Genomic DNA, 14,231 nt, shown 5'->3' with positions numbered 1-14,231 from the left:
CCAATTTTTCCTCGGACGGATTTTTAAAACCAACCTATTTCCAGATTTAATCCCAAAAAAGACCTGTTTTGAACTTATTTTCAAAAACCGACCTAGTTTCAGCTCTGGCGCTGAAACCATGTCGGTTTTTGAAAAAAAAAATCGAAAAGTTAAACTCCCGTGAAGTTTAGTAAATCTGCTAAACTTCACGGGAATTCAACTCCCGTGAAGTTTCGTAGTTCAAAAAAAAATTAAACTATGAAACTTACTCCCATGAAGTTTAGCAGCTTTACTAAACTTCATGGCAGTTCAACTCCCGTGAAGTTTCGGAAGTTTTTTCACAAAAACCGACCTGGTTTCAGCGCCAAGGCTGAAACCAGCGCTGAAACCAGGTCGGTTTTTGTAAATAAGTTCAAAATAGGTCGTTTTTTGGGATTAAATGTTCAAATAGGATGGTTTTGAAAATTTGTCCTAGTTAAGTGGCATTTATAACTTTTAGAGGGCTGGATGTGGACCAAAGGGGATTTCTATGAAATGTATTGTGTACCCGGCACTTTAATGTACTAAGTTAGTTATGTAATAAACTCTGCAATATCGAATTAATTTGATATTTTCACCCCAAAGCAATAAAAATGAAATTGTGGCCACCAATATCTCGACCATGGAGGAGAAGGGGGGACGGTTTGGACCATTGTCCACCACCATTAAGGTGGCAGTTATGAGGATTGGATTATTTGGGATTTGGGCCAACTGTCTTTCCAAGAAAAAGAAAAGCGTGGAAGCAAATAAATTAATAAATAAATAAAAGATAAAGCTTCGCCTCTCTGCTCTCTCTTCCTCTCGCAATTGATCCGCTCAATACTGAGGAGTCCCTATCTATCCTCAGCTTTATCTTTTGGCTGCTATTGTGCGCAATGCTTCAACTGGGGGTTTTATTCAGTGGCAGGTTACCATTGGTTCATCTAATCAATTGGGGGTCGTGCGATCAAGATAACCAAAACTAGAGGGCCTTGTTGTCTTTATGCAGCAAAAAGTGAGCAAAGGTAGAGCCATAATTAGAGATATTATAATAATCTTAATTTGTATAAGCTTTATCATTCGTAACTCACCTTGATCATATCAACCACCAGCCAGCAGGAGAGTAATAGTAGTCGAAGGGAAGAATTCGCGTGAAAAGTGTACAAAGCACCGACCTTCAGTCAAATTTACAACAGCAAGGAGGATTCCTAGCCCAGATACCAGGTTCAAACGAAATAAAATGGCAAGAGGAATGATGTCAAACAAAATCATACCAGTTCTCACTTTGGGCACAATCAAAATAACATTCAGCACAGATCAAAATAACTGAAACTTTACTGTAAATTCTTCAATCTTTTCCCAATAAAAGCATCATAAGATGAGCATTAAAACATGTGCTTGCCAAGAACTAGACGACATATACACAACAGGAGAAGACCAATATATGCAACTATATACCGTTAAACTTTGTATATGGTACTCCAGAACTTCGAGAATAATATGAATTTAAAAAGAATACAGCGCGAAAAGGATGTACACCAAGCTTCTTCAATTGTTTTGTATGTTGTCCTCCACCAAAGGTGTTGCTGCTGCAGCTCGCTCTGCTATTCTCCATGAGCTTTCTGTTATCGTAAAGAAGACGCCATTAAATATGATAAATAAGAAAGTATATACTAAGGGGAAAAAATCATACAGTTCACATAGCAAAAAAAAGGCATGTTCCAAATAAAAGAAAGCAGTAATATTGCCACATGCCATGACCACTACATTCCCCTAAAACAGGAACAAAGCGTTTCAATCAAAAGTTAGGAAGTTACCTTTAGCATCCTCATCTCGGTTATTGTGTATTATTCCCAAAGTTTGACATTTCAGCTAAGAGGTCAAGTTGCTTCCAACCAAAATATGTCAGATTGTGCTGTTTCAATCTTCTGCAGAAAAATGCCGGGTCCTGTTTCTGTGTTTTCAGAACTTGTGTTACGATAAAATAAAAATAGACAAATTCCAAAAATACGACATCAATACAAAAAAGAAAGGCCACAGAATTATACAAATAAACTATTAAATGAGGGAGTAATTCTTACAAGTTACAACCTTTCATCGATCATCTCATATGTGACTCACAACTACCTCAAATGTCTCTTTTAGCATCCAGTCTTGCTATGAATAAGTGGCTTTTATCATAATGCATTATCACTCCCGAGTTTAATTCTCGGAATGCCCCAATGTCAAAGAGGGGGGGAAATGCATTATCACCAAAATATTAATAGGAATATTGATTTTCTTATTCAAACGTGGGGATCGTATTGCTGCTACATGAATCTGTGTGTCATTGTGTGTGTGTGTGTGGGTGTGTCAGTGTGTGTCTCCAGGTTGAACGTAGTTCCATGTGTTACATATCAAAAGTATCTCCTTATACGATATTAATTACTATTCCTCCACGTCAAGACACCAAGTTTAAATTTTAGTCCATACTACTCTAAGGTCCTAATGAAGTATTAAAACACAACATTCTGCAGCACTGTCGAACTAATTAGTACTTTAATGAAAAAATGTATAACCAATTAACCATGTGCATTACTAGAAGATTAAACCACTCAACCACCAGTTGGTTTTCACCTGGATCTGCCAGTAAAGATGCTTGCAAGCACGTCCAAATCGTAGGTAAGAAAAATATCAAACAGTTCTTCATATAGAAGTGTCCAGGTTCATCCACAAAAATAGTAACTTAATACATCAAGTCAATGGTGTTTTGCAGTCTATCAGCATGAAGAATTTGGGCCAAGTTTGAATGTGAGTCTGTAAAGATCTATGAGGCCCAAGGTTACAGTTCCTATATGGATTTTAGGAAAAATCTAATTTTCAATGCTTAAAACTATTTTGCATTGCACTTTCCGAAAGGAAGTCATACCAAAATACTAGAGCTTGAGCAAGCTGGCATAACCCATTCAATTTAGTTTTGTAAGTTTCTTTGCATCTCCCCGTGTCAGTAATGAGTAGAGGACTTTTGAGCTTCTCCTCTATTTGTTTGTTATTTCCTATGATTGGAGGGGTGAGTCAAGCTATATAAATCTATATCAAACATGTATAAGTAATAAAAGTCCAAAGTTATAAATTTAAGAAGTTTACAAAATATTAAGAAGAATTTTGTGTCATTTCCTCAAAGATTTAGAAATTTTCATATCTCAAAAAAAATTAGATGTACTAACTACATATATACCCTTTGAAACATAAAAATCTGCGTGCTAACAACAATGTGCATATTTGTTCGTGAAATCTCAATTAACTCTGATTACTGTCAACAATCTACTATGCATTATTATTTATTTCTTCATAAATGTGATTATTCAGCGCTGTAGAAGCATGGATGTGCTAGTGAGTAGTGACAATCTCCACAAAAGTATTTTCTCGGTCCATTAAGCTTTCTATTTATCATATTTTAAATCAAATTAATACAAGACTATGTATATATTATAAACCGTGCGAAAAGGTAATCAATGTTTTGACACTTAGCGCCAATAATGATATTGTCTTCTTCTTATACATTATGTAAGTTTCTTTCTCAAAATACAAAGACTTTATGTTCACTATCTCTATTGTATAACTTGTGTTAACTTAAAAAAAAAAAGCTTCCAGTAATTTAGGATTTATACTGGTAATCGATGTCAATGTCAGGGACTTCAAGCATAGATGCACGTTTAATACTTTTTAAGGGTATTCATGCAATTTGTATCTTTTGAGGAGTAATAGAAAATTCCTAATTTTAAAAGGCATATAAGCAAAAGACCCTACTAAGAACTGACTCATATTTTCTTCTTTCACTTCGTATTATGGTGGATTGATTGAGCACTAAAATTTACAGCAATATCCATAAGTTAGGGTCAATAGAGTAATGAGTTTCTTGCTTGCATCTCCAGGGTGGTGATATCTCGTACCCTTAAGAGCGGTGGACTGAATTATCCCAAAAAAAATTCTATAAGCAAGTGCTTTCTCGATTAATCTTGTATTTTCCTCTCTTTTATCAGTTTTTGACCCGTAGGTTAGGTTAAAGATTGTCTGCTTTGAGTTATTATAAATATAATAATCATCAACTAAGCCTGTCTCCTAAACAATAACAATTTGAAGTCAGAAAATTTTAAACCAAGAATGCTGATTAAGGGTTTTTTTTTTTTTTTTTTTTTTTTGCAGCTGGATCACAAATTAAATCTGAAATAGGTTGATAACAAAGCAAGGGGATAATGGAGATATCAAATTAAGTTCAGCAGAAGTGTATTCCCTGACTTTCTTCCTAAGTCTTTCTTCTGAATCATATTAATTGAACATGTAAAATGACAAAAGATTTATAGGAGCAATCAATCATCAAAATGAACAAAAACAGCAAATTAGTTAGGCAATATGTGATACTCTAAAATATTCAATTTACAAAAACATCAACAAGAACTAACACGGAGAAAAGCAATGAAGCCCCTAACTTATCAGTTTCGGCTTTATTGTACTCAGGATGCACTCTAAATATGTAAAACAATATTACTTACATGGTGGAGCGTCTGAAATTATAACGTTTTTCTCCACTGGTTGGTGTTCCAGGAACAGAAGTTTGATGCTTTTTTCGGCTTCCTCCAACCGATAAATTCGCAGATAACACTTCATCACCCTTAGAAGCCAGCTGCCCAGTTGTCAGGCCAGCAGCAAGATAAATATTCTGCTTTTGATCCTTGCTTGTTTCCTTCTGATCAGCATGGACCAAACCTTGATGTCTTCCTTCATCAATATCCACCACATCTTTTGCTTTCTCGTTCCTTGTTCGTAGTTCTTTTTCTTCTGAAGTTTCCTCGAGGATAACTTTAGAATCCTCAACAACGGACTGGACAGAGTTGATATCTTTGATAGTGTCAGATTGATCTCTACTGTTCTGATGCCCACCTCTCTGTTTTGCTGATAAATTCTGATGTTTGGATTCATCCTCCTTATCTGGTAAATCATTGAACGAAACATTGAGTTCACCTTCCCTCTTTCTAATATAAGTACCTTCTGTCTCCAAAGAAGTTTCTGGTTCATCTTTAGACAATCTTTCTGATATTTTACTGTCCCTAGAACCAATTTCGGAACTGGCTTTATCATATTTAGGTTTCGACTTTGAAGTTTCTTCACCGAATGAGATGGGCTCTGAAGACATCCCTTCAATTCGACATCCAACTGTTTCTCTAGGAGATGAACTGAATTGCATTGAACATTTTCTAAGTGATGAGAAGTGGCCACTCAAATGAACAGACCGAGGACCTGCAATCATAAACTCAACTTAGGCCAAGGGAGTAGTAAGATGGGGAAAAATTTGAAGAACATCATAAAAGATGTGATTACGCATGAAACCGCAGAATAATGAGCATATGCAATAAATAAATAAAAATTAAAGTCTAAGGCTCACAATATTACAGTAAGAGTAACATGAAAAAGGCTTTAATAAGATGAGATGCAAAAGGATTAACAAATAACGTCATCAAGCAACATTACATATTTTCCATGGATAAGTTATGTTATATGTCAATACTCAGCAGTTAATAATTGAAATCGTAGAATTTTGTGGTTCGAAAATAACTTGATGTGAGGATAATTTTGGGAATTATTCACTTAATAAGAACTCACGAGTGTTTCAATAATTTTTAAGTAATGTTAAGAACTGCTAGTATCCATGTAGAGAACTTTTGCATTTCATACCATCCTTACGCTCCTCCAAACGGTTATTCTGCTCAGTCGTAGATCTGCTGGGAGTCTGGAGGTCTGTAGAATCTAATTCACTAGCTGTAACACCACAATTCCTGCAGACCTTACACTGTGCGGCCACAGCAAGGAAGTGATCTCTCTCTTTAGTAAGCCCTACATGAGCATCCACCAGATTGTTTTGCTCTCTGTCAGCATTTTGTACCTCAAATTGGTCAATCTCGAGCTTTCTTCTTTTAGTTTCTTCAGGAAAGTTTGATTCATCAAAGGAGTTTGGTGATCTTACAACACTCATCTTCATTTGATTTCCCCTTCTAAGCTTATTTTCTCTTTCACACAATTTATCTTCCTTTTCCTCCACCACCTGCATCATCCTCTCAAGCACGCGAGAATAATCAGAGTATTCCTTCTCCAAAGCCTCTTTCCTCAATCTGAGTTCTTCAGACTCCTGTTGGATATCAATCCTCATTTTCCTCAGTTTCTCCTCTTCAATACATCGCCAGTCATTGAATGACTTTCTATCATGATTGACCTGTTTCAACTCTGTTTCTAGGGCTCTCTTTCTCTCGTCTAACATCCTATCATATTTATGTTTCTCCTGAATCAGCTCTTCGGTTTCCTTCATAAGAGATTCTTTCATGATCCTACAACTACCAGCTTCCTCTTTAACTTTTAGTTGCAACGACTTGAGCTTCTCCTCTTCAAGGCATCGCCAGTCATTAAATGCTTCTTTGTCATGGTTGAGCTGCTTCCGCTCCGTTTCTAGAGCTCCCCTTCTCTCATCCAATACCTGTAGCTCTCTATCAAATTTGGTTTTCTCATGGATAAACACTTCAGTTTCTGTTGTAAGGGATTCTTTCATAACCCTGCAATTACCAATTTCCTGTTTTATTTCCAGTTGCATTGATTTGAGATTCTCCTTCTCTCCAACGACTTCCTGTTTGTCGATATAAATTGCAGCTCTTGAGCTCTCAAGTTCGGCCTTAGAAGCAACCAACTTTTGAATATCTACAGCTAGCTGCACTTCTCCAGCCTTCAGTTTCTGCTCTTCTCTATACAAAGATTCTTCCCTCTCCTTCAATAATCTAAAATTCGCATCACTCTCCTTTTCCTTATCCTGCAGCTGCTGCATTTTGCCCTCCAATAATTGCTCTCTCATCAAATTTTGCTCTTCTCTATAGCTAATCTCAATTTTCTTCTTCTCCAGATCATCCAGTTTCTCTTTAAGATCTTCCTCGAAGCTCTCTATAGCTAATCTCAATTTTCTTCTTCTCCAGATCATCCAGTTTCTCTTTAAGATCTTCCTCGAAGGAATTTCTTTTTTTATCCAACTCCAACTCTCTCCAGATCATCCAGTTTCTCTTTAAGATCTTCCTCGAAGGAATTTCTTTTTTTATCCAACTCCAACTCGAATTCTTGATTCTTGGAATCCAGAGACAACTTAAGATCACCAAGGAGCTTCTGAACCTTCAGCTTCATAGAAAAATATAAAGGGTCAAGCTTAGTTAAGGGAAGAAGATAAAGAAAAAATAGCTTAAAAAAAAGGCATTGGAAGTGTAATTAGAAATCAATGATGAGAAAATTCAAAATCAGAAAATACACATATCTTAGCTCCTTGACCTATTGCAGCTGACAGGTTTATGAAGTCTAAGAAATAATCCAAATCTTGACTCCAGCGGCATAGATGAAAAGTTGACATTTTAGAAGAATAAATGGAGGTAGAATATCAAACTAACTATGATGCAAGTGTAAACTCACACTGCAAGAACTATAAAATCTCGACCACATAAAAGCACGTATGTGCACATATAAACAAGCTACAAAGTAGCATGTGGTAAGTGTTACAGCATTTGTACTCTTTGGAGGCTAAACAAAAAGTCATGGTAGGAACTCAAATTGAAATAGACAGTCCCTAGTAAAAATTGAGGTGCAAATTAATAGAAGGGAGATAGAAGAGGTAGATGTGCTTACAAAAACTCCATGCTCAATCTAAGGTGTTAAAGGCACATTTCATTTGTAGACCATCATTTACAGCAAGGGTTAATCCCATGGCCATGGCTATCAAGGATTTATGTTTTAGAATCCATAATATCCACACACAAACTATGATTATGATTAACTTCCTTCTATCTGTATGTATAACCTTTTTCACTCGCTTCTTCTTTTCCACTTCATCTTATTCACTGATCACGTATGACTAACACCAATACCCAAAAGAGCTGGCTATGCAACTAGCATGTGCAGGTCAGCTAAGGCACAGTTAGCCTGATAGAAAACAATGGAAATTGTAAAAACAGAGGAAAAGGAATATGAAGCTATTGTCATCGATACTCAATGATGGGACAGACTTGCATCATTAGGCATGTAACCCTCCAAAATTTAACCTTCCGTCGTAATTTTAAAGGAAAAGCAGTGCCCATTATTTAACCCTCCATTTCAAAAATAAACAGGCTATCAGAATAAGCACCATAGTGAAAATGGAGTATATAACATACAACCAAATGACTTGAAATTAGGATTTTATTTGTATCGGACTAGAATTTGGATTTAAATTTAAGGTGTTATTACTTATTGGTTTAGGACTAGATTTCGAATTTGAATTTAAGGTGTTATTGGTTTAGGATTGGGATTTGGATTTTAATTCATCGTGTTATTGGTTTAGGATTAGGATTTGAATTTGAATTTAAGGTGTTATTGGTTGTGTAGATTTGTTATTAGGACCAGGATTTTAAAATCCACACTCCATTCCAACTCTATTGTTTTTAATGAGAAATTTTCTAGAGAAAGTCCAAGTTTAAAATTGGTGGATTGTGATCTCACTATGTGGATATTCTCTCTCCTCTTCTCTTTACTTATTTAAATATTTAATATATTTCAATTAAATATATTTAATTCTAAAATATTCTATATTCTTAAATTATTTATATATTAACATTGAATGTATTTAATTTTAAAATATTTGTAATCAACTTCTTTTTTATTTAATTCATTTAAAATGAAATATATTTAATACTATTTAATCACTTAATATATTTAATATTTAATATCAAATTAGATATGTTTATTATTTAACATTCCTTAAATATATAAGTATTTTCAATATTTAATATTATATTACATTCATTTCATTTTTATTTAAATGTTAGAAATGAAATATATTAAGTACATAAATATTAAATATATGCAATATTTAAAAAAATTTATGTATTAAATAATAAAAATACCTAATATGAAATGATTCGAAAAATTGATGTCAAATGTTTGATATAAAATTTTCTAATATATTTAACATTTACATATTTAAATACACATAATAGTTTTTATATAGTTGAACACTAATTATTTTCTTTTATGTATTTGAACAACTGAATGGTTTAAATGGATTACAAAATGTATTCAGTTTTGTTGTTGCCATTTGTTATAATTAAAATAAGGGTGATTTTCCAAGTAATGCTCATTTATTTGTAAATAATTATTATTTAACACAATAATTTATTTTGAAAATCCTAATCTAAATAATCTACGAATCTAAAATTTAGTCTAAGAATCTGACCCCCAATCTACAAATCCAAAGCAAAAGTTCAAGAATCCAAACCAAAAGTTCAAGAATTCTACTCAATAAATCGAAATCCAATCCGAAAGTCCGGGGCTCTAACCATAAAATCTGAATCCAGGGCCCAATCCAAGAATGTCGGATTCAGGAACAATTTTCCGAGTCCAAATCAACAATCTCGAACGAATAACACCCCCTAACTAGTATAAGAATGTACCATGCTTCAATAAAAAGTTTAGAGAAACATAAAATTGCCCTCCAGTTTCAGAATTATACCAACAAAGACTAGAAAACCAGTTCCATAAATGAAACAACTAATAAATAATATTTGATAAAAGAAGGAGAGAATTTATCTGTTAGATTGATACATCTTCAATGCATTGCTTCTCGGCCATCAAAGCTTTTTGGAAATTTTCCTCTCGCTTTTCAAATTCAGCTATAGCAATCATGTGTGTTGTTTGTTCCTTGTTAAAGATTCCATCAGCTTCTGCCAGCGCCTGCCTCATCTCCTCGTATTCTGAAGCCTGTTTCTCTTTCTCGATAAGAAGAAGGCCCATATGATATTGGTAATCATAAAGCTGGCACAATTCAAATGCTCAGTAAAAAGGGTCATATAATAACCAAGTGTAACTAAGAAGTAAAAATTAGATATCAATTAACCAAGTGAAACCTTATGTTACATAGTTGAACTTGAATTACGAGAAGATGTCCCGACAACAATACATAACCACCAACGTTGTAACTTAAGAATTGCATCAGAGAGGGATTTAAAATCTTGCGATGAGAAGGTAGAAAAAAACTACAATGTACAAGTACATAGCAAATGAAATCAAGAAAATAAACATGGAGATTTTTCCCTGCAACATCCATATCTCAAGATAAGATCGCTGTTGGAAATAGCGGTGGTTAGCGTCGCTATAGCGGTTTGGATAGCAGTAGCGGAACTACCCCACTACGATATTGGCAATAATGGCTGAGTTTAGCGGAGCTTGCGCTATTTGCTCACAATAGTGGCAAATTTAGCAGCAAATAGTGCTTTTAAGTGATTTTTTATTTTTATTTGGGTTCATTTTTGTACCCTCACCCTCTCCAATTTGAGTTAAGAGAAAATAACCCGAGATCATTATTCGCTGCCTCTTCCACTTCCTCCCTCCACCAACTATGATATCTGTTTTCCACAACCTTGGATAATATCTCAACTGATTAAACTACCAAAAATAACATCAATGGATGTTATGGTTACAGAAGCTAACATGAATAAACTTGGAAACCATATTGTGGTAGGTGGCCTTGTGTGCGCGCATTCGCACGCATTTGGGTTGGGGGTCTACCAGATATCAAGAATTATTTTGGTGCAGCTTTGCTATGCATGATGTAGATCTCTATGTACTATGTCATTCTAGATTTCTCATTGTTCAATCAACTGGTAATTATAGAAAGATCAACTTCTGTTTTTCTGTATATATCTGCCTATAAAGCCTTAAATTGGGTGGAAATTTGCAGCATTCCGAGCACAAATTGCAGAAGCAAAAGAGCAATGTGGTGGATGTTAGAAAACATTAAGTATGCAAACATAACACTAAATTTAAACACCATGAAGATGCGTCAAATATTACAGAGTAGTGATACTCAAACCATTTATCTCAAGACAAAAAGGAAGGTAGCACCCAACCTAAGAAATTCTAAAGGACAGTACACACGGTACTTTTCTATCTATACTTTTTTACGTCTTCACCACCAGAATCACACGGTTTATGGACCACTCGACGAAGTAGCATTAATCAATTTTGTATTCGAACATTCAGATTTTAGAACTACTGCATATACCTCTATACATAGATAAATCTAGGCATTCCAGGAAGGAGATATTATGGAATATTAGCTGAATAATATTCCAATTGTACAACTATACAAGACTATTGGGACAGAAGAAGAATGTGTGGAAGATATCCATTCAATAGAAAAGATAAAGAATGACCAAAATAGCAGAGTTTCATAAATTGCACCATGTCCGACAAATTGAAAGCTGGACAAAACTATATAGTATATAAACATATCCAACATGAGCAGAATAGGTTCTACTAAGTGTTTGATTTATGTTTGGGTCAAGAAACCAGGAAGAGTTCCTTAAGATTTCATCGCCGGAAGTTTTGAGAATATATATCTGAAAGCTTTTTCTATTAGGGCCAACGGATAAACTTTAACTAAATCCATAACACAGATTTTTATTTCCCTTTACTTTACAATTATATTATCCCATGTACAATTATCATTTATGATCTCTTTCTACCGGTAAAAACTAGCCAGTGATAGTACCATCTATATTTTTCCACAGTTCCACTCACAATCAATTGGCGGTTTTTCAAATCTGATGTAAAATCTTAGACCCTATTTGGATTGAGGGTAATGGGGGTGAGGGGAAGGGAGGGTAACTTTTAACCTTGTTTGGGAAGTAAATATAGCAAGTTAATAGGGGTGAGGCGAGGTGAAAGGAGGTGAGAAAATACCATGATTTCTTCCCTCCCAATTTGGGGTGTAATGGGGGTGAAGGTAAAGAGGGGGAATACAACAAATGTAGAGAGACATATTTACCTCTAGCTAAGATCAAAATCCAACGGCTAAAATTTGCTCACAGAAACCCCACAGTATACACTCTCGTTGCAAGCGCCTCCGCCATTACTTCTTCCTCCGCGTCTCATCTCGCCTTCGCGTCTTCTCTCCTCCGTGTCTTGTCTCGCCTCAATCTCTCGCCTAGTTTGAGCAAGGGTTTTGATTTTTCAAGGTAAGATTTTCTCTCCTGTTACTGAACCTACAGGACTTGGCCTTGGATAACTCAACGAAATTGAAGAAATGAGTGAAAGCGGTTGAAGATTTTGTTCTTCCTCCCTTCTTTGAAGGGGTCTTATGTCAACTGTGGAGAAAATATGAGCATAAATAGCTACTTTGTGGAAAAAAAGGTTTTATTTTATTTCTCCGTAATGCTTCATTGGAACATTTTTCACGGGGATGTTGGTTAATGAGGTTGATGCTGGATAGTATTAATAAACGCAATTTGTTTTTTAGTTTTTGTTGATGAATTTACCTTGTATCATCCAAACTGAGCTTATTTGATGGAGCAATAAAATTTGTAAAAGACCGTTCAAAATTGGGGATTTTTGCAGCTTGAATGACAAGTGTTATAGGAGTTTTGTGTTCGTGTAGGTATTTGAGTTTCATCATTTAGTTGGTCGTTGCTCTGCTAACTGGGTATATTTGCAAAAGAAGAGTGAAAATAAGCTTTGTATTGTTTTGTAGTCTCATCGATGAATATATTGGTTATTATTTTTCATTCCAACTATACTCCAAATTTTTTCATATTTATCTGATTTGTGTTGATTGTGGATATACAATGTGGAAGGAGATGATGACAATAATAATATATAGCAATAGATGCAAATTTGATATTTAATTTCTAACAACAATATAACTTAATAATATGTGAGGGTATTTATGTCAATTTATATACATTCTCTTCCCTTCCCTTCCCGTTATTACACTTTCCAAACGAGGTGAAATAACTTCCCCTTGATTCACCTTACTTGTTTCCCAAACAAGTTTTAGAAATTCCCTTCTCTTCCCTTAACTTAACTTCCCCTAGGTTCCCCTAACTTCCCTTCACCCCCTCCAAATCCAAACAAGCCCTTAATCTGAACTAAATGACGGAGACCAAAGATTGCACCTTTAATTTCGCTAGCTGTAATGTAGGTAATTTCCAGCATAATGCTCAACTTTGTATAATCAACGCCGATGAACTTAGAATTATGGGGGGAAACACACCCATTTACCATGAAAATGAAGAAATGAAGAAAGACAGTCTGATTTAGTCATGTGTCTCAACTTTAATTAAAAGGAAAAAAAATAAGAAATGTAACCAACCGCAAAAGTATCGCACATAAACATTATATTTCAACAAAAAGGAACAAAAAAATTTGATTTTTTTCCCACAACTCTAACCTCTTTTTCCAGTTCGTGGATCCTTTCGACGAGTGCCTCTCTATCTTTCCATCTCAACTTCGATTCATCCAGTAGCCCTGCCTCCTCAAATCTTTTCCAAACCTCCGCTTCATCCAAGTCAGCGCTGCCCTCTTCCAAAGACACCAACTTGCTTTTCCCCTTCTCGATACCCAAAACCCTAGAACTTCTTGGGTTTTGTGTCGTCAAGAACTTGCTCTTTCGGTCCATGGGCACCGGGAACGGGGACTTATTGGGAGTAAACGTTGATTCGATTGTCGTTATATTATCACGAAAATGTGAAGGAAGGTTTGAAGGCAAGAAGCCCTAAAAGTGACGGATTTGGGTACCGACGCCCCGATTTAGAAAGGGAAGGAGAGGAGACGAGGAGAGAAGCGGGGCGACATTATGGGGAGTGTTTTGTCTTGTTTTCGGCGGGTGGGGTCATGCGATCAAATAGATGCAAGAGTTGAAAATGGGTAGGATATTATTATTATAGGAAAAATGTGTCCAGACCCTAAAAATAAAAATTTTATGTGCTGCAATCGCTCTTAGTTTTCCCATGTGATTCAGCCCTTTGAAGTGTGACACTTTGTACTACAGCTTTTTTTAACAATTATTACATGTCAGCTAAGCTAAAATCCCCAAAATAACTTTATCCCCTTTCTTCAATCCCTCAAACCCAACTCTCTCTCTCTCTCTCTAAAACCAAGGGCTTTCTCAAGCTCGTCGCTCTGGCCCTCGCCCTCCTCGTCATCGCCGTCGCCACCTCCGCCCAGGCCCCTAAGCCTCGCCCTCGAGTTTGTCGCAACGGGCCTGTTATGTTTGCTGGATATGAGAGGAAAATCATGGAGTTTAATTAAGTATTCAGTTCATTTGTTTCTCATGTGTGACTTAGCCTTGTGTCAGAAAAGCAAGGGCTCACAGAAGTCTTGTGATTTACATAAATCAAAATTATATTTTTATGTTGAGGCTC

The 14,231-nt window shown here is 35.5% G+C and overlaps 1 protein-coding gene across 2 annotated transcripts; it reads right to left on the bottom strand.

Annotated features, from left to right (window-relative positions):
• On the bottom strand, positions 1,313-13,688 carry LOC109840544 (protein CROWDED NUCLEI 2-like). Of its 2 annotated transcripts, none has more exons than XM_020409222.1 (7): positions 13,259-13,688; positions 9,634-9,843; positions 7,060-7,185; positions 5,710-6,919; positions 4,530-5,274; positions 1,815-1,951; positions 1,313-1,619 (listed from the first exon to the last, which is right to left on the bottom strand). In XM_020409222.1, exons 1-6 carry the CDS (start codon positions 13,484-13,486, stop codon positions 1,918-1,920), a joined length of 2,553 nt encoding a protein of 850 aa, XP_020264811.1. In that variant the 5' UTR covers positions 13,487-13,688; the 3' UTR covers positions 1,313-1,619; positions 1,815-1,917. The 2 variants fall into 2 exon arrangements, with proteins under 2 accessions (XP_020264811.1, XP_020264812.1); XM_020409223.1 differs by having other exon boundaries at positions 5,710-6,942; positions 7,083-7,185.

The sequence above is a fragment of the Asparagus officinalis genome, chromosome 5, assembly GCF_001876935.1.
Source record: "Asparagus officinalis chromosome 5, Aspof.V1, whole genome shotgun sequence".
NCBI lineage: Eukaryota > Viridiplantae > Streptophyta > Magnoliopsida > Asparagales > Asparagaceae > Asparagus > Asparagus officinalis.
Note: the sequence above shows the minus strand (reverse complement) of the source record. Positions and strands in the feature narration are given on the sequence as shown.

What these genes read in the sequence shown, in the direction of transcription:
- LOC109840544 (XM_020409222.1), bottom strand. Translation starts at nt 13,486, where the DNA reads ATGGACCGAAAGAGCAAGTTCTTGACGACACAAAACCCAAGAAGTTCT. An exon ending in TTAAAGAGAAACTGGATGAT is followed by an intron (nt 6,920 to 7,059) that starts CTGGAGAGAGTT and finishes AAACTGGATGAT; the next exon opens with CTGGAGAAGAAGAAAATTGA. An exon ending in AATTTCAGACGCTCCACCAT is followed by an intron (nt 1,952 to 4,529) that starts GTAAGTAATATT and finishes CTGAAAACACAG; the next exon opens with AAACAGGACCCGGCATTTTT.